Genomic DNA, 27094 nt, shown 5'->3' on the forward strand with positions numbered 1-27094 from the left:
GGGTTTACTATGAATAGGCCTAAGACCAAGTCAGACCTTAATCCTTTTTAGGTCCTTAAACGTAGTGGCATTAACCTAAGTTACAGTATGTTTTATTTTCAGAAAGCTAGGTAACAGCAATACCACTAACTGATTATCTAGAGGAATGTATGACATTACAACGCGTACTAATAACACATGTGCCATTACAACGTGGGTATTACTATGCAAATGCCATTACAACGAACTACCATTACAACGCAAACTTTTACCACGGATATGTCTTTCCCACACTTGCAGTTACAAGGTAAAGGCATACACTTGATACAAATGTTTCTGTTCAGGTAGTAAAAGAAAAATATAGATATATGGAATATGGAAGGATGGAATGGTGCCTGACCAGGAATATTTTTCTGTTTCTGTTATTTTTCTTTTTGGGAAGGAATTGTTCCAGCAGGAACAAGGAATGGCCATGGGCACCTGCTTCGCCCCCAGTTATGCCAATCTAAATCTGTGTTGGTGGGAGGAGCAGGTGCTCGGGGGCCAATCATTAGAACACTGGTCAGAGAAGATACTAATTTGGTCTAGATGTATTGATGATGTCTTCGTGCTGTGGCAGGGCACAGAGGCAGAGGTGGATCAATTCATCAATGAATTAAATAATAATGAAATGAATATGACATTTGTGGGTCAACGAAGTAAACAAGCCATTGAATTTTTAGATATTAGGGTGTGTGTGGAAGGGGGTAAACTTGAGAGTACAGTTTTTAGAAAGCCTACCGCAGGAAAAACTATTTTACATGCGGGGAGTGCCCACCTCTAGCCCCTTATCAGGAGAATCCCCTTTGGGGAATTTTCCAGAGCTAGAAGAGGTTGTAGCAACCTTCAGGATTACGATAAAATAGAACAGGACATGAAACAACGATTTGCAGAAAGGGGGTATTTAATTAACAGTTTGGAAACAGCAAGAGATTTAAACAGAGAAGAGGTGCTGTTTCAACCCTCTAGAATAACCTTAAGAAAGAGAATGAAAAGCCAAAGTAGCACATGTTGATTTATAACAACATACAACATGAGGTACGATTAGATGAGAAAGGTTTTAAATAAGCACTGGCACTTTATTGTAGAATATCCAGTTTTGGGGCAAAGAGTGAAAAAGAGCACAAATAGAACACATAGAAATTAAAGTCCCTGAAGGATTACCTGGTGAAGAGTGAATATGGAGGGACAGCCCCACAGCAAACGTGGCTTAGGCAGCAAGAAGTTTTTTTTAAATGTACAAAGTGTAAGGCTTGCCAGCATGGGGAAAACCTCTCATCTTTACAAACAACTTTTAACAAAAGAGTTTTGTAGTGTAAATCCTGTTTTGTAGTATACATTCTATGGTGCCCATGTAGAAAGGTATATGTCGGCGGCACTACTCTACCAGTTCACAAGAGAATTTTGCAGCATAGGAGGGCCATCATCAACAAAGAGAGACGCTATCCAATAGCACGGCACTATGAAAAAGAACATCCGATGGATCCTACATCCATGGTATATAGCTGCCCAGCACAAGTGCCCAAGAAAAGAAGAGGAGGGGACAGGGAGAGAGAACTGAGAAAACTAGAAACTTTTTATATCCTTGAGCTTGATGCTAAAGAACCAAATGGTTTTAATCTGGACGAGTAATTGTTTACATGCCTGTATTGATTAAGAAATCTGTGGAGTTCTTGCAAAGCATATCTTATCTATAGGAGCAACATATGAAATTTCAGAATTTTATATAAAGAAAAAAATATTTTTTTCCCAAACACAGAACCACGAGTATGAATATGAGAACTAGCACTTTAGAAAATGATTAAAAAGCACTTTAGGAAATAGGAGTTTTTTAAGTGTAAATCATGTATTAAGATACAATAGATTAATTTATCTCAACTTTTTAAGGAGTATTAAACCCGTATATTAACATGGATTTTTATAAAAATGACTATGCACTTTAGTTAAATTTGCACAGTAAAACAATGGTACATTATAGCACTAGCACTGTATAATTATTAAGCACTAGCACTTTAGGAAAATAACTATGATAAAAAAGAAATATGCTTGTATTATCAGAGTGTATGATGATAAGGGAATTCCAAAAATGGAATGTGGTCACAATTTTTTTTAATATGCACATAACGTACTTTGACTGAAAAATACAATAAGAAATTATATATTAAATATAAAAGAGGCATGGAAATGGGTTGTAATGTATTTCAGTTTTTCAACCTAGAGTGCATTGGAATACCATAAAAATAACATGTTGAAAGAGGGTTGCCACATTTTCAGTGTTAAACGATCATACACTATTATGGGAGGTTATTGTCCTTTGTTAATGTTTATGCCTATACATTGCTGTTCTTTTGTATTTAAATTAACTCTATATGTGGCTCAGGCATCGTGAAGAAGGCCATGAGGAAACGGTCGAAACGTGTTGATGTTTTGAAAATAAACAAGCCAGATAACTAACCTACATAGTGCCGATTCTGTTTCCATTTGGATGAGAGAAAGCTTTTTTTCGTTATAATATATAACATATATATGTTTGTGTACTTACTCTATACTTACATGTAGAACACATATATTCCTTTACTATTCATTCCTTTACATCAAAATTAGTTGCAAAGGCATGCGTGGTAAAGGCATATACGTTGCAATGTCATGCATTGTAATGGCAGTGCGTTGTAATGGCACTTGCGTTGTGATGGGATGTGTTGTAATAGTTGCGATGTAATGGCTGTTTCCTCGTGTAGAGGCTCAGTTTTTTTTAGGAACTCACTGATGGCACTCTAGAATTCTGCATGTCCCGATTATAAGGAGGCATGGTTTTGATTCCATCTCTGCCACTTTCTGCCAGCACCATGCACTTCCTCTCTCTTAATTTCACTTTTGTGTGTTTCTTCTCGCCCCTACTATCTCCTTTCCCCCTTCTCTTCCTCCCTCCTCTGTGAAAATTGTTCAGAATTTCCAGACGAGCGCTTAGAATCCTGTTAAGGAAGAGATTCCTGTTTGACCACTTACTAACAGTATTGCCTAAAGTGGGAAGAAGTGGCATATATTTAAATGCTGCGTACATGCTTTATATTGAAACTTACCGGTCATTCTCTGCAAGGAAACCTTTTACTGCATGCCATTGTTTGTAGAAAATGTGTTCCATATTATGACTGGCAGCTCACACCTTTGACCTTTCACACAACTTTCAGCACAGTGAGCCGCAATTATTACATGACTACCACACACCAGTCCCACGTTTTACAGCAGACTTATCAGAGTAATCAATGCAAAAACATCTGGATTCACCCTAATTATTATGATGCCTGGCGTTAGTCAAGACCTTTTTGGGTCTCATTTATGTTTTCTTTTCCGTAGGGCAGCGCAGCAGGCCTTGCTGCTGTGCTGCCCTACGGCAAAAGTAAAGGGCACAAATGCGCTGTATCTATTAGATAAGGTGCATTCCTGTCCTTTTCACCTACGCTGGCGCACAATGGGCTGCTGTGCGCCAAAGCAGGCACCTTTGCACCATGGTGCAAGGGTGCCTGCATTGCGGGGATGATTATTTTTGTGCAGGAAGCGAAACCTTCTGGCACAAAAATAATCACAAGGTGCTTTTTCCTCTTTCCATGTGTGCTGCATTCCAGCACACATAGAAAGAGGAAAAACGAGGAGAACTGAAGATATTTCTCCTGGTTGTTCCTCCCTTATGCCTCCCATGTGGAGGCGTAAGGTTTTGGCGCTGCCTCAGACTTACGGTTTTCTCGTAAATCAGGGGCAGTGTCAAAAAGCCATGGATGTTGCTGGGAACGCCACCAGCAACACCCTGTGTGAAAGGGGCACATATTCATAAGGCCATGAAAAGCCAAGTAACGTGGCTTTACATGGCCTTATAAATATGCTAGCGGCACATTGCACCACCAGAACGTCAAAAAGGTGACCTTCTGGCAGCGCAATGATGCTCTTTGATTTTACTAAATATAATATATTTACTTATAGGGACTTTCAGCCAGCACTCTTCATCTTCGTCCACTGTTTTACTCACATTTTTCTTCCGCCCATTACAGCATACAGTATAGGAAGTAGAACAGCCCATGTCAGACAATTGATAAGATGAAGGCAATCTGCTCTTTCACAGGTAATACATTTTCACACAAAGTAGTTCCCTTCAGTGCTAGAGACTACTCTGGCAATGCGTGCTTTTTGAGACCTACATTTTTAGGTCTCGGCCTAGCGTACACTGTGCAGCAGTGTCACGCAGCTGAGAATTCATGTTTCTTAGTACGGGGGCTTGAACCCGCCCCTCTTCTCCATTGGCTGGTTTCCTAAATGGAGGCCAGCCATTGGAGGAGAGGGGCGTCACTCCGTTCAAGCCCCATCCTTTTCGGATTTGGGTGCGTGTTTTTTGCAGTTTTCTCGCCGGGACGACATCCGTCACTCAACTGCAAAAACCACGCCCCCGAATGCGAAAATGGCGCCGCTTTTGTGACGCCATTTCTGCCTGACCGCCGCCCGAAGAAGTCGAGAAGCTGCTGAGTCCTCCGGTGAGTGCTTGCTGTCCTGCCCCCGTTGCTCGTGCTTGCTCCCCTGCCCCCCCCTCGTTGCTTGTGCTTGCTGTCCTGCCCCCTCGTTGCTTGTGCTTGCTCCCCTGCCCCATTGCTCGTGCTTGCTGTCCTGCCTCCCCCTAGTTTCTCGTGCTTGCTGTTCTCCCCCCCTCGTTGCTTGTGCTTGCTGTCCTGCCCCCTCGTTGCTTGTGCTTGCTCCCCTGCCCCCCGTTGCTCGTGCTTGCTGTCCTGCCCCCCCCCCCCTCGGTGCTCGTGCTTGCTGTCCTGCCCCGCTCTCGTTGCTTGTGCTTGCTGTCCTGCCCCCCTCATTGCTTGTGCTTGCTGTCCTTCCCCCCCTCGTTGCTCGCGCTTGCTGTCCTGCCCCCCTCATTGCTTGTGCTTGCTGTCCTCCCCCCCTCGTTGCTTGTGCCTGCTGTCCTGCCCCCTCGTTGCTTGCTCCCCTGCCCTCCATTGCTTGTGCTTGCTGTCCTGCCCCCTCGTTGCTCGTGCTTGCTCTCCTGCCCCGCTCTGGTTGCTTGTGCTTGCTGTCCTGCCCCCCCTCATTGCTTGTGCTTGCTGTCCTTCCCCCCCCTCGTTGCTTGCGCTTGCTGTCCTGCCCCCCTCATTGCTTGTGCTTGCTGTCCTCCCCCCCTCGTTGCTTGTGCCTGCTGTCCTGCCCCCTTGTTGCTTGCTCCCCTGCCCTCCATTGCTCGTGCTTGCTGTCCTGCCCCCCTCGTTGCTTGTGCTTGCTGTCCTGCCCCCTTTGTTGCTTGTGCTTGCTGTCCTGCCCCCTCGTTGCTCGTGCTTGCTGTCCTGCCCCCCTCGTTGCTTGTGCTTGCTGTCCTCCCCCCCTCGTTGCTTGTGCTTGCTGTCCTGCCCACCCCCTCGTTGCTTGTGCTTGCTGTCCTGCCCCCCCTCGTTGCTTGCGCTTGCTGTCCTGCCCCCACTTGTTGCTTGTGCTTGCTGTCCTGCCCCCTCGTTGCTTGTGCTTGCTGTCCTGCCCCCTCGTTGCTTACTCCCCTGCCCCCCATTGCTCGTGCCTGCCGTCCTGCCCCCCTCGTAGCTTGTGCTTGCTCTCCTGCCCCCCTCGTTGCTTGTGCTTGCTGTCCTGCCCCCTCATTGCTCGTGCTTGCTGTCCTGCCCCCCCTTGTTGCTTGTGCTTGCTGTCCTGCCCACCCCCTCGTTGCTTGTGCTTGCTGTCCCACCCCCCCTCGTTGCTTGTGCTTGCTGTCATGCCCCCCCTCGTTGCTTGTGCTTGCTGTCCTGCCCCCTCGTTGCTTGCTCCCCTGCCCCCGTTGCTCGTGCTTGCTGTCCTGCCCCCCGTTGCTTGTGCTTGCTGTCCTGCCCCCCTCGTTGTGTGTGCTTGCTGTCCTGCCCCCCTCGTTGCTCGTGCTTGCTGTCCTCCTCCCCTCTTTGCTTGTGCTTGCTCCTCTGCCCCCATTGCTCGTGCTTGCTGTCCTACCCCCCCTCGTTGCTTGTGCTTGCTGTCCTGCCCCCTCGTTGCTTGTGCTTGCTCTCCTGCCCCTGCCCCCTCGTTGCTTGTTGTGCCACTGTCCCCTGCACTGCTTGTGATCCGGTTTTTGTACCTCTGTGCCCCCCTGCCCCCTTGCTGCTTGTGCTTGCTCTCCTGCCCCCTCGTTGCTTTTTGTGCCTCTGTCCCCTGCCCTGCTTGTGATCCGTTTTTTTTGCCTCTGAGCCCACCTGCCCCCTCGTTGCTTGTGCTTGCTGCCCCCTCGTTGCTTGTGCTTGCTCTCCTGCCCCCTCGTTGCTTGTTGTGCCTATGTGCCCTGCTTGTGATCCGGTTTTTGTGCCTCTCTGCCCACTCGTTGCTTGTGCTTGCTGCCCGCTCGTTGCTTGTGCTTGCTCTCCTGCCCCTGCCCCCTCGTTGCTTGTTGTGCCTCTGTGCCCTGCTTGTGATCTGGTTTTTGTGCCTCTGTGCCGCCCTGCTTGTGATCCGGTTTTTGTGCCTCTGAGCCCACCTGCCCCCTCGTTGCTTGTGCTTGCTGGCCCCTCGTTGCTTGTGCTTGCTATCCTGCCCCTGCCCCCTCTTTGCTTGTTGTGCCTCTGTCTCCTACCCTGCTTGTGATCTGGTTTTTGTGCCTCTGTGCCCCCCTGCCCCCTCGCTGCTTGTGCTGGCTGCCCCCTCGTTGCTCGTGCTTGCTCTCCTGCCCCTGCCCCCTCATTGCTTGTTGTGCCTCTGTGCCCTGCTTGTGATCCAGTTTGTTTGCCTCTGTGCCCCCCTACCCCCTCGTAGCTTGTGCTTGCTGCCTCCTCATTGCTTGTGCTTGCTCTCCTGCCCCTGCCCGCTCGTTACTTGTTGTGCCTCTGTGCCCTGCTTGTGATCCGGTTTTTGTGCCTCCGTGCCCCCCTGCCCCCTTGTTGCTTGTGCTTGCTGCCCCCTTGTTGCTTGTGCTTGCTCTCCTGCCCCTGCCCCCTTGCTGCTTGTTGTGCCTCTGTGCCCTGCTTGTGATCCGTTTTTTGTGCCTCTGTGCCCCCCCTGCCCCTCGTTGCTTGTACTTGCTGCCCCCTCATTGCTTGTGCTTGCTCTTCTGCCCCTGCCCCCTCGTTGCTTGTTGTGCCTCTGTGCCCTGCCCTGCATGTGATGCGGTTTTTGTGCCTGTGTCCCCCTGCCCCCTCATTGCTTGTGCTTGCTGCTCCCTCATTGCTTGTCCTTGCTCTCCTGCGCCTGCCCCCTCGTTGCTTGTTGAGCCTCTGTGCCCTGCTTGTGATCGGTTTTTGTGCCCTGTGCCCTGCTTGTGATCCGGTTTTTGTACCTCTGTGCCCCCCTGCTCCCTCGTTGCTTGTACTTGCTCTCCTGCCCATGCCCCCCGTTGCTCGTTGTGCCTCTGTGCCCTGCTTGTGATTGGGTTTTCATGCCTCTGTGCCCTGCCCTTCTTGTGATCCGGTTTTTGTGCCTCTGTATCCCCATGCCCCCTCGTTGCTTGTTGTGCCTCTGTGCCCTGCTTGTAATTGCTTGCTGTCCTGCCCCCCCTAGTTGCTTGTGCTTGCTGTCTTGCCCCCTCGTTGCTTGTGCTTGCTGATCTGCCCCCTCGTTGCTTGTGCTTGCTGTCCTGCCCCCTCGTTGCTTGTGCTTGCTGTCCTGCCCCCTCGTTGCTCGTGCTTGCTGTCCTGCCCCCCTCGTGGCTCGTGCTTGCTATTCTGCCCCCCTCGTTGCTTGTGCTTGCTGTCCTGCCCCCACGTTGCTTGTGCTTGCTGTCCTGCCCCCCCTCGTTGCTTGTGCTTGCTGTCCTGTCCCCCTCATTGCTTGTGCTTGCTGTCCTTCCCCCTCATTGCTTGTGCTTGCTGTCGTGCCCCCTCGTTGCTTGCTCCCCTGCCCCCGTTGCTCGTGCTTGCTGTCCTGCCCCCCGTTGCTTGTGCTTGCTGTCCTGCACCCCTCGTTGCCTGTGCTTGCTGTCCTGCCCCCCTCATTGCTTGTGCTTGCTGTCCTGCCCCCCTCGTTGCTCGTGCTTGCTGTCCCCCCCTCGTTGCTTGTGCTTGCTCCCCTATCCCCAATTGATCGTGATTGCTGTCCTGCCCCCCCTCTTTGCTTGTGCTTGCTGTCCTGCCCCCTCGTTGCTTGTGCTTGCTCTCCTGCCCCTGCCGCCTCATTGCTTGTTGTGCCTCTGTCCCCTGCCCTGCTTGTGATCCGGTTTTTGCGCCTCTGTGCCCCCCTGCCCCCTTGTTGCTTGTGCTTGCTCTCCTGCCCCTGCCCCCTCGTTGCTTGTTGTGCCTCTGTGCCCTTCTTGTGATCCAGTTTTTGTGCCTCTGTGCCCCCCTGCTCCGTCGTTGCTTGTGCTTGCTGCCTCCTCGTTGCTTGTGTTTGCTCTCCTGCCCCTGCCACCTCGTTGCTTGTTGTGCCTCTGTGTCCTGCTCGTGATCCGGGTTTTGTGCCTCTGTGCCCCCCTGCCCCCTTGTTGCTTATGCTTGCTGCCCCCTTTTTGCTTGTGCTTGCTCTCCTGCCCCTGCCCCCTCGCTGCTTGTTGTGCCTCTGTGCCCTTCTTGTGATCCAGTTTTTGTGCCTCTGTGCCCCCCTGCCCCCTTGTTGCTTGTGCTTGCTGCCCCCTTTTTGCTTGTGCTTGCTCTCCTGCCCCTGCCCCCTCGCTGCTTGTTGTGCCTCTGTGCCCTGCTTGTGATCCCGGTTTTTGTGCCTCTTTGCCCTCCTTGTGATCCGGTTTTTGTGCCTATGTGCCCCCCTGCCCCCTCTTTGCTTGTGCTTGCTGCCCCCTCGTTGCTTGTGCTTGCTCTTCTGCCCCTGCCCCCTCATTGCTTGTTGTGCCTCTGTGCCCTGCCCTGCATGTGATCCGTTTTTTTTGCCTCTGTGCCCCCCTGCCCCCACGTTGCTTTTGCTTGCTGCTCCCTCATTGCTTGTGCTTGCTCTCCTGCCCATGCCCCCTTGTTGCTTGTTGTGCCTCTGTGCCCTGCTTGTGATCGGTTTTTGTGCCTCTGTGCCCTGCTTGTGATCCGGTTTTTGTGCCTCTGTGCCCCCCTGCCCCCTCGTTGCTTGTTGTGCCTCTGTGCCCTGCTTGTGATCCGGTTTTTGTGCCTATATGCCCCCCTGCCCCCTCGTTGCTTGTGCTTGCTGCCCCCTCGTTGCTTGTGCTTGCTCTCCTGCCCATGCACCCTCGTTGCTTGTTGTGCCTCTGTGCCCTGCTTGTGATCCGGTTTTTGTGCCTCTGTGCCCTGCCCTGCTTGTGATCCGGTTTTTGTGCCTCTGTACCCCCTCTGCCCCCTCGTTGCTTGTTGTGCCTCTGTGCCCTGCTTGTGATTCGGTTTTTGTGCTTCTGTGCGCCCTGCTTGTGATCCGCTTTTTGTGCCTCTGTGCCGCCATGCCCCCTCGTTGCATGTGCTTTCTGCCCCCTCGTTGCTTGTCCTTGCTCTCCTGCCCCTGCACCCTCGTTGCTTGTTGTGCCTCTGTGCCCTGCTTGTGATCCGGTTTTTGTGCCTCTGTGCCCTGCTTGTGCCTCTGGTCCCTGCTTGTGCCTCTGTGCCCTGCTTGTGATCCGGTTTTTCGTGCCTCTGTTCCCTAGGGCATTACTGGGCAGAGAGCTCTGTGTGAGTGTGTGTGTGTGTGTGTGGCTCTGTCTGTGTGTGGGTGGCTCTGCTCTGTCTGTCTGTGTGTGGCTCTCTCTGTGTGGGTATGACCTTGTCTGTGTGTGTGTGTGGCTTTGTCTGTGTGTGTTTGTGGCTTTGTCTGTGTGTGCATGTGGCTTTGTCTGTGTGTGCATGTGGCTTTGTCTGTCTGTGTGTGTGGCTTTGTCTGTCTGTGTGGCTCTGTGTGTTAGTGTGTGTGGCTCTGTGTGTGTGTGTGTGTGTGTGGCTCTGTGCGTGTGTGGCTCTGTGCGTGTGTGTGGCTCTGTGCGTGTGTGTGGCTCTGTGTGTGTGTGTGGCTCTGTGTGTGTGTGGCTCTGTGTCCGCTATTACTCTCTACTACACTCTAATGCTCACCTATTGCCATTGTAAATGACAATACCATTTATTTATGTTTAAAAAAAAACAAAAAATGGCATTTGCAATGCCAATAGCTTTAACTTTAATAAAGCCGAGACCATTGCATTGTAAATGCTTGTTTTTCATATTGGCAAGGGCCCTGCAGCTCCCCTAACAATAACGTTTTGCAATAACCTATTACAAAACAAGCATTGCCTAAGCCAACATGATGGCAGTCAACACCAGACCTACAGGTTTTGCAAATGCCTATTTTTTAAACGCCAGTCTGTCTGCATTCGGAGCAGTTTTGTCCCTTGCGTGTTTCATGGCACTCTTCAAGTTTTGCAGCACATGTTCTGTATTTTCCAGCACAAACCTCAACTTAGTATGTTGACATGGCAGCTGAGATCTGACGCCAGCTCTAAACGGTGTAACTGAGAAAGGGAATTATTGGTGAGCGTAGGTTTACAGTAAGAGGCCCAGGCAGGGAAGAGAGTTTCTGACTCCACTCTTGGATTCGCAGTGCATGCTGGGAAATGTAAGTTGGAAACTAGGAAAGCACTGGGTGCAGTTTTAGGTGTGCCTCCCCAGGAGGAGCAAAGAACACACTCCACATATGTTGCTAAGATGTAGCCTATTGATGCCTGGAGGGACTGGCTTTATTAAGTAGGTCCGGGTCAGCACTCACCCTCTGAACGAAGCACTCTGCCACGGCGTGGGCACTGCTGCAGCACTCCAGCTCCTCCAGCAGCTCACTGCAAGTGAAACAAGAGCAGAGCATGTTAGTTTTTTTTTAACCTTTTATAATCGTTTTTTATCAATAAAAAACAAAATAGCAAAAGCAACTCAGCATATTCATATATAAAAGCTCAGCAGTATTTGCATGCAGGTGTGGCCGGCACAGGTAAGAGAGGTGGGGAGGGGTGGAGTGGGAAGGAAGTCGACAGATGACAGGATAGGTAAAATTAAATACCTAAAACCACTTAAGGTTGCGGTTGCCGAGTCGGCTGCACAAGGTAAGTGGTTTTATTTATTTTTTCATGTAATTTTACCTATCCCATCGTCTGTCGACTTTTCCCCTGGCCCCGCCCCCGGCCCACCACTCTTACACCTATGCTGGCCGCGCCTGTTTGCATGTCAAGAATCTGTGAGTGCTGAAACCAAACCAATTGAATGTGCCAGTATTTACATTGTGGTTTAGATGTTTAGAAGGAAACATGCAGACTAGAGTTCACTATTCCTACTGCTTTCCCAAAGGGCAACCAACCATCAACAGGCAAACTTCCCATGTCCCACTGCACGTGGCTCACAGACTTGCGGCCAGATCGGTATTCGCAGCCATCAGGGTCCGATCTGTTTGGGCGTCAGGATCGGACTGGCCTATAGGGCAATCAGGTAGTGCCCGATGGGTCGTCTGCCAGGTTAGTGTATGGACTTTTATTGGCTGTTTGTGGGACTGGTTTAAGGTCTGCTGGACCAATTTTTACTATTGATTTCCATGATATTTAAACAAACCTTGTCTGCAGCACGCTCAACTCCATTCAGTCTAACAATTATACAGCTTATCTTTACATTTTCAAAACTGCCAAAATTTGCAAACATGGACCACATTTTTAGCAATCAAGTTCATTGATAAGGCCCCCTTTTATTTTGGTACCTGGGACTATTTTCTGTCCCAGTCCAACCCTGTTGGGCGGTCAACTGAATTTCTGAGGTATCTGGGGATCCACTAGGCAACCTATAATTTCTTGCCAAATTCTTAAAACTCTCTCCGCGATCTCGTTCAATCTCGCCAGAGGGGGCCATCAGGACTTATTTTTGGGGACCAGCACTTATTTTTCCTCATCAGACATTTAAAGAGAGTAAGAGAAAGAAAAACACACTAAGTGGAAAGCCAGAGGAAAAGGCAAAGCTGTCAAAAAAGGAGAAAACAGGGATCTGCCCTAGGGTCTCTGTATCATACACTGCCTCTCACCTCCCCTATCCATCACCCATATCATAGTTGGCTCTCTGGCCCTTGTGTGATAACATGACTTCTCATTGTCCCCATCTGACAAAAACAACAGCCTAGGCTTTGTATGATCCATTGATTCTCACTGAACCCCTACACAACAATTGTATCTCCCCAGGTGATCTCTGGCCCTTGTGTGATGACACGGCCTCTCGCTGCATCTCTAGCTACTCTAATATCACCCTAGGAACTCTGGTCTTTTTGTGACACATGGCCTCTCGCTGCACCACTATCCAACAATATCATCACTTAGGCTCTCTTCTCTCTGCGTGATACATGGCCTCTCACTGAATTTTCACTCACTACTCACATTACCCCAGGCTGTTTGGCACCTGTGCAATAACATGGCCTCTCACTGAACCCCTACCCAGCAATAGCATTGTCCTAGTTTCACATGGCTTTTCACTGAACCCCAATCCGCTATATCATCACCTAGACAGCAAAGTCTTTGTATGCCCCCCCGACTAAACATATTCATCACTTTTATTTATTTATTTGAGTTTTATATAGCGTGGCCAGAACCAAAGGTATCAGAGTGCTTTACATTGAGAACAAGCTTACAAGAAGCACATGGCCAAAGTCAAGTGGGATTAACAAACAGCATACCTGCCAACTTGAAGAACAAGCTCACCGTTTGAGGAGGGGGCGGGCTTTGAAAGGGGCGGGCATCATGCCAAGAAGTTCTTACAAAGCACGTTTAAACACCACCCCACCCCCAAGTCCCTCCTCCCCCCAAACGACGAAAAGCGTTCTGAGGCTGGTGCCGGTGTCCTGGGGTATTTTCACATCTCTTAATGAACGTTGGCACTTCAAAGACTTGGAAAACGAGCTGGAAAAATACTATTTACAGTGGTTTTCAGCTCCTTTTCCCTGCCACTGTGTGATATCGGCTTCTCACTGGGAGACCGTGCGATGGGAGCCGATATTGTATGTCACACGGTAGCACTGTGTGAGTTGGCAAGTACAGAACAGTCATATAGAAAACTATAAGACAACAGAGCAGTAAAGAAAAGAAATAATATCACTGTTCCCTCTCTGGCCTTTGTGTGATGTACAGCCTCTCACTTCAGACCTATCTAGCACTCACACCACTCTAGGCTCTTGTCTAATACACAGCCACTCATTGTACCTCCAACCATTACTCAAACAACCTTAGGCTCTCTATCAGCACCCGTATCCAGCACTTATACCACCCTAGGATCCCTGACCCTTGTGAGATACACTGCCGCTCAAGAAACCAATAGCCAGCACTTACACCACCCTAGGATCCTTGTGAGATACACTGCCTCCCAAGAAACCAATATCCAGCACTTACACCACCCTAGGATCCCTTGCCGTTGTGAGATACAATGCCACTCAAGAAACCAATATCCAGCACTTACACCACCCTAGGATCCCAGGCCCTTTTGAGATACACTGCCTCTCAAGAAACCAATATCCAGCACTTACACCACCCTAGGATCCCTGACCCTTGTGAGATGCACTGCCTCTCAAGAAACCAATATCCAGCACTTACACCACCCTAGGATCCCAGGCCCTTGTGAGATGCACTGCCTCTCAAGAAACCAATATCCAGCACTTACAACACCAGGATCCCAAGCCCTAGTGAGATACGCTGCCGCTCAAGAAACAAATATCCAGCACTTACACCACCCTAGGATCCCAGGCCATTGTGAGATACAATGCCGCTCAAGAAACCAATATCCAGCACTTAAACCACCCTAGGATCCCAGGCCCTTGTGAGATACACTGCCGCTCAAGAAACCAATATCCAGCACTTACACCACCCTAGGATCCCAGGCCATTGTGAGATACACTGCCTCTCAAGAAACCAAAATCCAGCACTTACACCACCCTAGGATCCCTGGCCCTTGTGAGATACACTGCCGCTCAAGAAACCAATATCCAGCACTTACACCACCCTAGGATCCCAAGCCCTAGTGAGATACGCTGCCTCTCAAGAAACCAATATCCAGCACTTACACCACCCTAGGATCCCAGGCCATTGTGAGATACAATGCCGCTCAAGAAACCAATATCCAGCACTTACACCACCCTAGGATCCCAGGCCCTTGTGAGAAACACTGCCGCTCAAGAAACCAATATCCAGCACTTACACCACCCTAGGATCCCAGGCCATTGTGAGATACAATGCCGCTCAAGAAACCAATATCAAGCACTTACACCACCCTAGAATCCCAGGCCCTTGTGAGATACACTGCCGCTCAAGAAACCAATATCCAGCACTTACACACCCTCGGATCCCAGGCCCTTGTGAGATACACTGCCTCTCAAGAAACCAATATCCAGCACTTACAACACCAGGATCCCAAGCCCTAGTGAGATACGCTGCCTCTCAAGAAACCAATATCCAGCACTTACACCACCCTAGGATCCCAGGCCATTGTGAGATACACTGCCGCTTAAGAAACCAATATCCAGCACTTACACCACCCTAGGATCCCAGGCCCTTGTGAGATACACTGCCTCCCAAGAAACCAATATCCAGCACTTACACCACCCTAGGATCCCTGGCCCTTGCGAGATACACTGCCTCTCAAGAAACCAATATCCAGCACTTACACCACCCTAGGATCCCAGGCCCTTGTGAGATACACCGCCGCTCAAGAAACCAATGGACAGTACTTACACCACCCTAGGATCCTTGTGCGATACACTGCCTCTCAAGAAACCAATATCCAGCACTTACACCACCCTAGGATCCCTGGCCCTTGTGAGATACAATGCCGCTCAAGAAACCAATATCCAGCACTTACACCACCCTAGCATCCCAGGCCCTTGTGAGATACAATGCCGCTAAAGAAACCAATATCCAGCACTTACACCACCCTAGGATCCCAGGCCCTTGTGAGATACACTGCCGCTCAAGAAACCAATATCCAGCACTTACAACACAAGGATCCCAAGCCCTAGTGAGATACGCTGCCTCTCAAGAAACCAATATCCAGCACTTACACCACCCTAGGATCCCAGGCCCTTGTGAGATACACTGCCGCTCAAGAAACCAATATCCAGCACTTACACCACCCCAGGATCCCAGGCCCTTGTGAGATACACTGCCTCGCAAGAAACCAATATCCAGCACTTACACCACCCTAGGATCCCAGGCCATTGTGAGATACGCTGCCTCTCAAGAAACCAATATCCAGCACTTACACCACCCTAGGATCCCAGGCCCTTGTGAGATACACTGCCGCTCAAGAAACCAATATCCAGCACTTACACCACCCTAGGATCCCAGGCCCTTGTGAGATACACTGCCGCTCAAGAAACCAATATCCAGCACTTACACCACCCTAGGATCCCAGGCCCTTGTGGGATACACTGCCTCTCAAGAAACCAATATCCAGCACTTACAACACCAGGATCCCAAGCCCTAGTGAGATACGCTGCCTCTCAAGAAACCAATATCCAGCACTTACAACACCAGGATCCCAAGCCCTAGTGAGATATGCTGCCTCTCAAGAAACCAATATCCAGCACTTACACCACCCTAGGATCCCAGGCCCTAGTGAGATACACTGCCGCTCAAGAAACCAATATCCAGCACTTACACCACCCTAGGATCCCAGGCCCTTGTGAGATACACTGCCGCTCAAGAAACCAATATCCAGCACTTACACCACCCTAGGATCCCAGGCCCTTGTGAGATACGCTGCCTCTCAAGAAACCAATATCCAGCACTTACACCACCCTAGGATCCCAGGCCCTTGTGAGATACACTGCCTCTCAATAAACCAATATCCAGCACTTACACCACCCTAGGATCCCAGGCCCTTGTGAGATACGCTGCCTCTCAAGAAACCAATATCCAGCACTTGCACCACCCTAGGATCCCAGGCCCTTGTGAGATACACTGCCGCTCAAGAAACCAATATCCAGCACTTACACCACCCTAGGATCCCAGGCCCTTGTGAGATACACTGCCGCTCAAGAAACCAATATCCAGCACTTACACCACCCTAGGATCCCAGGCCCTTGTGAGATACGCTGCCTCTCAAGAAACCAATATCCAGCACTTGCACCACCCTAGGATCCCAGGCCCTTGTGAGATACACTGCCGCTCAAGAAACCAATATCCAGCACTTACACCACCCTAGGATCCCAGGCCCTTGTGAGATACGCTGCCTCTCAAGAAACCAATATCCAGCACTTGCACCACCCTAGGATCCCAGGCCCTTGTGAGATACAATGCCGCTCAAGAAACCAATATCCAGCACTTACACCACCCTAGGATCCCAGGCCCTTGTGAGATACACTGCAGCTTAAGAAACCAATATCCAGCACTTACACCACCCTAGGATCCCAGGCCCTTGTGAGATACGCTGCCTCTCAAGAAACCAATATCCAGCACTTACACCACCCTAGGATCCCAGGCCCTTGTGAGATACACTGCCGCTCAAGAAACCAATATCCAGCACTTACACCACCCTAGGATCCCAGGCCCTTGTGAGATACGCTGCCTCTCAAGAAACCAATATCCAGCACTTGCACCACCCTAGGATCCCAGGCCCTTGTGAGATACACTGCCGCTCAAGAAACCAATATCCAGCACTTACACCACCCTAGCATCCCAGGCCATTGTGAGATACACTGCAGCTTAAGAAACCAATATCCAGCACTTACACCACCCTAGGATCCCAGGCCCTTGTGAGATACACTGCCGCTCAAGAAACCAATATCCAGCACTTACACCACCCTAGGATCCCAGGCCCTTGTGAGATACACTGCCGCTCAAGAAACCAATATCCAGCACTTACAACACCAGGATCCCAAGCCCTAGTGAGATACGCTGCCTCTCAAGAAACCAATATCCAGCACTTACACCACCCTAGGATCCCAGGCCCTTGTGAGATACACTGCCTCTCAAGAAACCAATATCCAGCACTAACATCACACTAGGCTCTAGTACTCAGGATATATAGGGCTGCGTACTCCAGCTATGCCCAATAATAAGATTCCCCTTCCCTGGATGTTTTTTTAAAATACCCTTGTCCAGTGCTAACCTTGCCCTGGACACTTGGTAATACAAGGTCTCTCACTGCTCATCTGTCCAGCACTTATTTTGCATAACATTGCTTGTTAATGTGCTCGATTTAAGGCTCAGATCCTAAAGGCAAATACACCAAGTTATTAGGGTCTGACTCTGTGGAGCCAAAGCTCAAGGAATAATTTATTATCAACCCAAGGGTCATGGTCGAACTAGACTTATACTGAGGGAAGAAGGAGAGGTGACCTACACTGAGCAGAGGAGTAGAGGATGGGCAGCTGAACAAGAAAGTACAGAACTATTTTGTCCCACCTTAATGTGCCTTCTTTCTGAAGGGCCTCAGGCTTGTCTAATGTTAGTGCGAGGTCTGGGACCAAAACTTAATTCACAGCCCTCTGGATGTTTGTTCGCTTAGTCTAGGAGTGATAAAGAGTACATGTTTTTACGTACTTAAAAAAAAAAAGTGAAAATGAAACGGATGTCTGTCGCCATCTAGTGGTTTGACCACTCAAGTTTCCTATTTATGAATGAAGACGGCGGACTTCCTTGGTTTTTTTTATCCTACATTTATTTTTATAATGTAAACTTCTCCTTAAGTATTGGAGCGTTTTACACGAACAGCTGTTACATTATTACACAAGGGGATGTTCATTTTTTTAAGGAGACTTTCCACATTTTGAAGTTGATCTCATCCGTTTTCGAGAAGGCACTGCCGCTTAATTTGTTCACCATCTGCACAATGCCTATGATGCTGCCTCGTCTTACAATAGGTTTGCACAGAATATTCCTCGTCATGTAGCCCGTGTACCAGTCTACTTCTTTGCAGAGAACGGCAAAAGAAATGGTCAAGCCAGGCTTCCTTTTTCAGTGGTGGCCGGTATGGATCAGGGTGGCGGGGCAAGGTGCAGGGGTTGGGGGGTAAGGGGTGTAAAAAAGGGACAAAAACGTGCCTCCTCGCCGCGTCTCTCCTCTGTCGCCTCTCCCAGCCAGAACGGAACAGGAAGCACTCAGGCTCCCCTAAGCCAATCACAATGCTGCAATGCAGCGTTGTGATTGGTCTGAGTGCCGTGGGTCAGCACTCAGACAGGCAGTGGGAGGCTGGGCATGTTCTCCACACAGGCTGTGATACAGCTAGGGTGGAGACCATGCTAAGTGCGCATAACTGTTGGGCCAGCCCCAGGCGGCCAGCCAAACAGTCTTTTGCACACTTACAGTGTGCCACCACTCCTCCCTCTTCTCCTCTGTCATCAGAGCAGCCCCGCCTGCAAAGCTGCCGCAGCAGGAGGTACAAAATTATAATAACCTCGAGTTATTATCATTTTATTTTTCCTTTATTTCACTGCTGAAAAGCAGTGGGGTGATGTTCCTCCACCTTAGCGGAGGAGCCGCCACTGTCCTTTTTGAAAGCAGCCATAACCTTTATTTCAGATAAAAGGTACCTGCTATTAAATTTCCATTCGATTTTTCATTTAAGGTTGAAATATATTGTGTCAGACTATGAGAAATAGAAGGGTTGGGAACTCCTCAGCGATATGGACGTTATTCATTATAACAGGCATTGGCAAAGTCAATAGTTTTCGCCTACGAGTGATCTATTGACTTTGGCAATTTATTTTAGACATGTTGCACAGCAACATTTTATTTCTTTCTTTTATGCACTTCACAAGAGTACAAGTGTTTTCCAGGCATCTTCCTCCCAGTGTTTGTCTCTCTTGCTTGTGTGCTTCTCACCCACATCCCTGTATATCTTTCTCACGAGTGTGCCCCTACCCACCAACTCCACAATGCTCTCTTGCCCCCAATTTCCGCCTCCAGCCCTCGACTTTGCGCTCTCTGTCATTTATTTTTCTGCACCCCCGCTTTCCCTGTTGCTTCTCCTTCACCCTCACACCTCCATATTGCTACTGCCCCACCTGCACCCCTGTGTTGATTCCTATCCCGCCCATCCACCTATGTTGCTCTGCCCTAGCTGTGTTGCACCCCCCCACCCTCTTCAAAGAAAAAAATGCTTTGCCCATCTTATTTTTAATTACTGATCCTACTTGGTTCTTTGACTAAAAAGACAAAATAATCAGCTGCATCATTCTATAGACATAGGCATGTGTGGTGCAGGCTGCCTAAAAAAGTATGCAGCTAGCTGTGTCATAAGCTTTTTTTAATTAATATTTAGCCAAGCTCTACATCATCTGGGATTCTGTGCAGCATGCTTAAACCCCCTTGGCACAGCCAATAGGTCCCAAAGATGGAACCTACTGGCTTTGCCAATGCTTGTCCTTTCTGCCCCTGTGTGTGCATGGGCACAGATGAAGTAGCATTACAAGTTCAACCGAACGATCTTTTCAGTGGACACGAGGCATCAGGGCATTCGAGGCCCCAAGGGAGTCCATAGCTACCTCACTTCTGTGTCTTAATATTCATAGACTAACCAGGCTAAACTGGGATTTATTTTTCCATGCGTTTAATGTTGGAGGAGCAAGATCCAGGTCTGAATGCCAGTAGCCCTGCCAAGTAGCACGCATCAGGTGTTAGACTAACGCATTCTAGTGTGGTGGTCCACATCACCGCACTAAAATGCAAAGTCATGCATTTATAGCGGCTCCTTGACACAACCGGCGCTGAGGCACAGATACAAGGGGACAAGAGCATCGTCCAAGCACTCATTAGGTCGAGCAGACCTAACCCTCAATGCGTGAGCATTGAGGTGTCTGCTTCAGACCTATTGTGGCCCGTTAGTGAGAATGCTGAAAAAGGGTACACCAATCTGTTACGAGCTCGCAGTTTTCACCGCGGGAGCGCGTGTCAGATCCGCGCATGCGCTGAGTCCCCGCACATGCGCAGAGTAACTCACAGCCCTTGCACGCAGGCAGGCAGCCCCCACCCCTCTGCATGCATGCACACACAGGCGAGCGCATACACACGCAGGCACACAGACACTCGCTCACACACACCCCCCTCCCCCACAGTCACACGCACGCACACAAAGCCCGCCCGCCCGCACTCGCGCGCGCACATGCTTTCCCCCGCCTCCCCCCTCCGCCCTTGCACGCAGGCAGGCAGCCCCCACCCCTCTGCATGCATGCACACACAGGCGAGCGCATACACACGCAGGCACACAGACACTCGCTCACACACACATACACACACCCCCCTCCCCCACAGTCACACGCACGCACACAAAGCCCGCCCGCCCGCACTCTCGCGCGCACATGCTTTCCCCCGCCTCCCCCCTCCCCCGCTCAGCAACCCACTCACCGGCTTCCTTCGTGCGGCGGCTCTCCTCAGCTGCAGGGCCCGGCAGCAGGACTCTTCTTCCCTCCTTCGGCACCGGGGCGCAGGGTAGGCTCCTGCCTGCTCCGGTGCTCCAAACACGGCGGCTCCATCCAATCGCGGCTCTTCCGTGGGAGGCGGGGTAGGCTCCCGCCCTCCTACTTCCTGTTTCCTGTTGTCGCGCCGGCCTGCCTGACTTCCTGGTCGCAGGCCGGCAGAGTGACGGAAGGCGGTGACTTGCGGTATTTATTTACCGTACTGGATGCAGGGTTGTCTGAGAAATGTTGCCTCAAAGCACGTCTTGTTTAATCTATAGGAGTGTATATATAGTAAAATGACGGCCACAGTGGACATGTATGGGGTTTGATTTTAAGCGAAGTACGTGAAGGGGAATTTACGTTGACCATGTCAATGCCTTAGTGCTAAAATAAATTGCGGCGGGAATGTTCAAATGTGCTTTATTTTTTCCTGCCTGTAATGTTTTACATCTCAGCTATGCAAACAGATAATCTTTCCATCTTTTCTCTATACTTCTCCCTTCTAGTCTTTTCTCTCCGATGTTTACCTATGCCCTCTTCACCATCCTTTGTCTACCGTGTCTCCTCACTCCTTTTTGCTGCATTTTGTGATGTTACTTGCTGGTTTGCTGCTGTTCTCCTGTTACGTGCATTTCTTGAGACGCTGTTTTTCCCTTGTTAAATGTGTTTCTCCAGACTAGGGTTTCTCGGTTTGCTTATTTAGTGCTCTGACATCCCCTTGGGTAGAGTAGCACTATAAAAATGTTTAAAAAACGTAGAAATCTAGCCACAATGTGTAGTTGGAGCGAGATGTAGTCTTTACATGGTTGTTTATGGAACCAGCAGGTGTGTTTGTGTGAACAGCATGGCTAGAGTGACAGTGAGTGCAGAGTGACAGTGAGTGCAGAGTGACAGTGAGTGCAGAGTGACAGTGAGTGCAGAGTGCGTGCAGAAACAGTGAGTGCAGAGTGACAGTGAGTGCAGAGTGAGTGCAGTGACAGTGAGTGCAGAGTGACAGTGAGTGCAGAGTGACAGTGAGTGCAGAGTGACAGTGAGTGCAGAGTGACAGTGCGTGCAGAGTGCGTGCAGAGTGACAGTAAGTGCAGAGTGAGTGCAGAGTGACAGTGAGTGCAGAGTGAGTGCAGTGACAGTGAGTGCAGAGTGACAGTGAGTGCAGAGTGACAGTGAGTGCAGAGTGACAGTGAGTGCAGAGTGACAGTGAGTGCAGAGTGACAGTGAGTGCAGAGTGACAGTGAGTGCAGAGTGACAGTGAGTGCAGAGTGACAGTGCGTGCAGAGTGACAGTGCGTGCAGAGTGACAGTGAGTGCAGAGTGCGTGCAGAGTGACAGTAAGTGCAGAGTGCGTGCAGAGTGACAGTGAGTGCAGAGTGCGTGCAGAGTGACAGTGCGTGCAGAGTGACAGTGCGTGCAGAGTGACAGTGCGTGCAGAGTGACAGTGCGTGCAGAGTGACAGTGAGTGCAGAGTGACAGTGAGTGCAGAGTGCGTGCAGAAACAGTGAGTGCAGAGTCAGAGTGAGTGCAGAGTGACAGTGAGTACAGAGTGAATTCAGTGACAGTGCGTGCAGAGTGACAGTGCGTGCAGAGTGACAGTAAGTGCAGAGTGACAGTAAGTGCAGAGTGACAGTGAGTGCAGAGTGACAGTGAGTGCAGAGTGACAGTGAGTGCAGAGTGCGTGCAGAGTGACAGTGCGTGCAGAGTGACAGTGCGTGCAGAGTGACAGTGCGTGCAGAGTGACAGTGAGTGCAGAGTGACAGTGAGTGCAGAGTGCGTGCAGAGTGACAGTGAGTGCAGAGTGCGTGCAGAGTGACAGTGAGTGCAGAGTGCGTGCATAGTGACAGTGAGTGCAGAGTGCGTGCATAGTGACAGTGAGTGCAGAGTGAGTGCAGAGTGACAGTGAGTGCAGAATGACAGTGAGTGCAGAGTGACAGTGAGTGCAGAGTGCGTGCAGAGTGACAGTGAGTGCAGGGTGAGTGCAGAGTGAGTGCAGAGTGACAGTGAGTGCAGAGTGACAGTGAGTGCAGAGTGACAGTGAGTGCAGAGTGACAGTGAGTGCAGAGTGACAGTGAGTGCAGAGTGCGTGCAGAAACAGTGAGTGCAGAGTGCATTCAGAGTGACAGTGAGTGCAGGGTGAGTGCAGAGTGAGTGCAGTGACAGTGAGTGCAGTGACAGTGAGTGCAGAGTGACAGTGCGTGCAAAATGACAGTGAGTGCAGAGTGACAGTGAGTGCAGAGTGCGTGCAGAGTGACAGTGCGTGCAGAGTGACAGTGAGTGCAGAGTGCGTGCAGAGTGACAGTGCGTGCAGAGAGACAGTGCGTGCAGAGTGACAGTGCGTGCAGAAACAGTGAGTGCAGAGTGCGTGCAGAGTCAGAGTGCAGAGTGACAGTGAGTACAGAGTGAGTGCAGTGACAGTGAGTGCAGAGTGACAGTGAGTGCAGAGTGACAGTGAGTGCAGAGTGACAGTGCGTGCAGAGTGACAGTGCGTGCAGAGTGACAGTGCGTGCAGAGTGACAGTGAGTGCAGAGTGACAGTGAGTGCAGAGTGACAGTGAGTGCAGAGTGACAGTGAGTGCAGAGTGACAGTGAGTGCAGAGTGACAGTGCGTGCAGAGTGACAGTGAGTGCAGAGTGACAGTGTGTGCAGAGTGAGTGCAGAGTGACAGTGAGTGCAGAGTGACAGTGAGTGCAGAGTGACAGTGAGTGCAGAGTGACAGTGCGTGCAGAGTGACAGTGCGTGCAGAGTGACAGTGCGTGCAGAGTGCAGTGCGTGCAGAGTGCAGTGCGTGCAGAGTGACAGTGCGTGCAGAGTGACAGTGCGTGCAGAGTGACAGTGAATGCAGAGTGACAGTGAGTGCAGAGTGACAGTGAGTGCAGAGTGACAGTGAGTGCAGAGTGACAGTGAGTGCAGAGTGACAGTGAGTACAGTCACTCAGCACCACCACATTATCACTCAGAACCACCACAGCACAAATATGTTCTCTCAATGTTTCAAGCTTTATTACAAATGTCACAAAAAGATGTTCATATTTCACTTCTGTTCTTGGATTTCGTTACAATAAAATACACTGAACATAATCTTCACAAAAGTTATTTACAAAAGTTTAAGCTATTGCCATTATAAATTACAATCACTTTTATTAAGTATTAAAAAAAATTAAAAGCCATTGTTATTTGTAATATCAATACATCTAAGTCACGTAAATACAAATGTTGCATTACAAATGCAATAGGTGTCACATTTGCGAAAGTTATAACTATTGGCATTGTAAATGACAAAGCTATTAATTTAGCTATTTTCAAAACCAACACATAAATGAACATTTGGTGAATTTCCATTAAAATATTTGACTTTTTTACTAAGATATTATTATACTTTTTTTATGCAAAGAAAATTTAGATACTGCATAAATAACTTTAATAAAAGATATTTTATATGTAGCTTTTTATGTAAAAACATAACTATAGCATAAAGCAAAAAACAATTGCCATTTACAATGCTAATAGCTCAAACTTAAATAATGCGAGACCTATTGCATTGCAAATGCTTGTTTTTGAGCAAGCAGCGAGGATGGGGCGCTGCTATCGCAGTGTGTGCAACTGCACGTGCACAGGTCGCACTGTGCACTCATGATGGGGCACGTCATTGAGGAGGACGCTTTCTGCAGTGGTGTTTTTGTTATCCAACTGGTACAAAAACTAATAGACCATATGCACCACTGATCTTTAATTTGCGGCCCAAAATAAACAGAGTACCGTCCTGTCTCATGACCAAAAGTACCATGCCGCCATTATCACTGCTATTGGGCGCATTACATATTGGAAACTGCTAAATGATGCAAATAATATGATACGCAGAACATAATTGTTGGTAACGGAGAACCCGACTATCGAGCACCATCTGCACCGCGTGACGGGTGCATCGGCTACTGTCCTGTGCATATGTACGCGTTCATTTCTTGCTCGTTTTCAGAGTTGGGGCAGCTGCCACCGGTAGGTTTACATGATTATGTTGTCCGTTATTTGTAGTACTATCGACATTATGGGTTTGGAAGATGGCGAGATAGTTTCACGGTTTGTGCACCTGCCACACACCTCTCTAAAGCAATCTCTCTTGCTGAGGCTACAAGGGCACTAAGTTAGTGCCCTTCCATTTCTGGTGCTTTGCAGCAGATTCAAGATCTTATTGTTTCTCCTTGGTCAAATGGGTGTAATTTCTGATTTTATATATATATATATATATCTGTCTTACAGTGATGTATTGATGGGCTGCCCCGTGGCCATTCCTTTGTGAGGCCGCTCTGTAGGGTCTTGGGCTCCAGTAAAGTGGGAACTTGTGTTGTAATATATATATACATTCATGTGATCACGGTCAGTTGTGCTGACCGAAACGAGTTATGACCTGTTGCGCGGAATAAAGAAAATTACACAACAAGTTTGGAGTCCGTGCCCATCTTTATCCAAGTGAAGTGCTGTTGGGACCCATTTGTTAGTTTGTTTGTGTCCCTGGGACTTCATTGCTTGATTTTACTTGCGAGAAAAAGTGTCACTCATAGTTATTAAATGTCACTCATAAGTACACTGAAACTATGAAACTCTCAAACACAAGCCGTCTGAAACCTCGGCTGCTATGCGCCAAAAGGCCTTTGACAGCCTGTTCAATGGTACATTCACGTCTGTGTCGCGTCAAGTGGGGACTGGCGCAGGCCTCTCGCCGCTCTGCTTAAATCCTCCTGGATTTAACGGTGGTGAAACATATGTCGTTTCCTGCCCTCTCCTCCGCCCACTACTCCCAGGACTATTTATTTGCCCTCTCCCGCTGTGCTACCTCGCATCTACTTTTCTGAAGAGAAGAGCATGGCACGTGCTGCGGCTCGAGACTACAAACTATAATTTAACAGATTTGAGGTGAAAACTGCGGCACACCTTCAAAGCTTGCTTCTCATAGGTTACGGTTCCTAGAACCCTGCACAAGAAACGGAGTAGCTACTTAACCGACCATCCTTAGAGGGTCACCCAGGGGTAGCGAACGCGACAATAAATCGACGAATACAGCCCAAGGTTCAGTGCTAACGATGTCCCAATTAGCTAGGGGCGCTGCAATGTTTAACTTCTCCCAATGCACTCTGGGTAATTGTGCTAAAATTCATGGACGTGGGAAAGGACAAAGTAAACACAGAGACGGTGAAGTCTTCCAGATGTGCTCGGTTCAAGAGGCCATAGGTCAGGTGGTTCTGTTGCATTTTTTTATGTGCACTTTCTTTTTACATCTGGCACCATTGTTTGGTGTGCTCCAGAGAAGGGGACGTTGCCCTATGTTTAACACATTCCCTGGAATGCAACCATATGTTGTTGTCAAATCTGGGACTTCCTACCAGAGCCTAGGTTGCCAGGGATATGACATTACCACCTGAATACTGAACTATACTGTGCTAAACCCTTCGGCCTTAAATATATATAATCAGGGCCACTAGAATTATGCGGCAGGGGAGCACCAAATTATGTGGCAGGATTGACTAAATAATGTGGCTAGAAAATACAAACTATGTGGCATAAAGCGGCACACTTTTTGATTGTAGTACTTCATAATTTTGGAATTATTATATATGGTAAAGCTGTCTGGGCAAAGATTTCACATCATTAGTACCAGGTTAACAACCAAACATAGATCTAAGCAACCGAACGACCAATAGTTAACCATTGAGACGGGCCTTGCACTGCGAGCTAACACGTCGCTCTGTTTTAGAAACTTTTCATCTGTTTGACTTAGAAACAAAAGTTTCGTTGTTAAAATCTGCAGAGTCTGCATCAGATGAGGGATTATGTGGCAAATTCGGCAAATTGAGAATTGTGTGGGAAAAAGCTGTGGTTGCAGAAGCTCATAATTTCAGTGACCCTGCATATAACCTGCAAATATCACCAAGTCAGCAAATGAATTCTGCACTAGTATTTCAAACTCAGAGCATTACAAATGCATTTATTGGTATATTTATTTGTTGCTTACTTCAGTGTAAAGCAAACCCAACCTACGTTCAGAATGTTATACCTAGCAGGCATGAACAATACTAGAATGTTTTACCATAAATGCAAATATTGTCACAATATTTACAGAGGTTAAAAAGACTGGAGCACAACGGAATGTAAATATAGGCCAGATGACAGATAAGTCATGAGCAAAGTGCACAAGGCACACTTATTCTAAATCTGGCTTTGGCACCATAGTATTGCAAAACAATAGCAACAAACCCATCTTCATGTAGCTTAACCTCTTCCATGCTCGTGACGGAACCGTTCCGTCACAAGCCAAGGGTGGGCTGTGCTGGTGACGGAACGGTTCCGTCACGGCCCTGCTGCCGTGCCTGCGCGGCACGAATTCCGCGCCTGCGCTGACGTTCTAAAGAACGGGCGGGGCCGTGACGGAACAGTTCCGTCACAAGCACAGCTCACCCGCGAGCCGTGACGGAGCCGTTCCGTCACAAGCACAGAACCGCCGCGCGGCCGCCCCACCCCCTTAGCCCTGCGACGGAATAGCCGCCGCAGCAAAGGGGTTAAGGAAAATGTGAAATATTGTGCAACCCTGTCATAAATCTCAAGCATTTCCAGAGAAATTCAGCACAATAATGTCCCACAAATATAGCATTGATGCAAGAGGCTCAAAATGCAAGAGAATTAAAATCCACAGCATTACCAAGAGGGATATTGCACAACAAAGTGCCAAATCCACAGCATTATCCAAAACCAAAGTGCCAAATCCACTGCATAACCCAAGGGATAATGCACAATGAAGTGCCGAATCCATACCATTACCAAA

General features: G+C 49.1%; 1 protein-coding gene across 2 annotated transcripts in view; it reads right to left on the reverse strand.

Annotated features, from left to right (window-relative positions):
- Positions 1-27094, reverse strand: part of LOC147692685 (uncharacterized) — a 430724-nt gene that overhangs the window by 119107 nt on the left and 284523 nt on the right. For both annotated transcript variants that reach the window (XM_086938862.1, XM_086938863.1), the window contains one exon: positions 10654-10720. In XM_086938862.1, coding sequence (XP_086794988.1) covers positions 10654-10720 — 67 coding nt within the window. The remainder of the gene's footprint in view (positions 1-10653; positions 10721-27094) is intronic.

Source organism: Lissotriton vulgaris, chromosome 9, assembly GCF_964263255.1.
Source record: "Lissotriton vulgaris chromosome 9, aLisVul1.2, whole genome shotgun sequence".
NCBI classification, from domain to species: Eukaryota; Metazoa; Chordata; class Amphibia; order Caudata; family Salamandridae; genus Lissotriton; species Lissotriton vulgaris.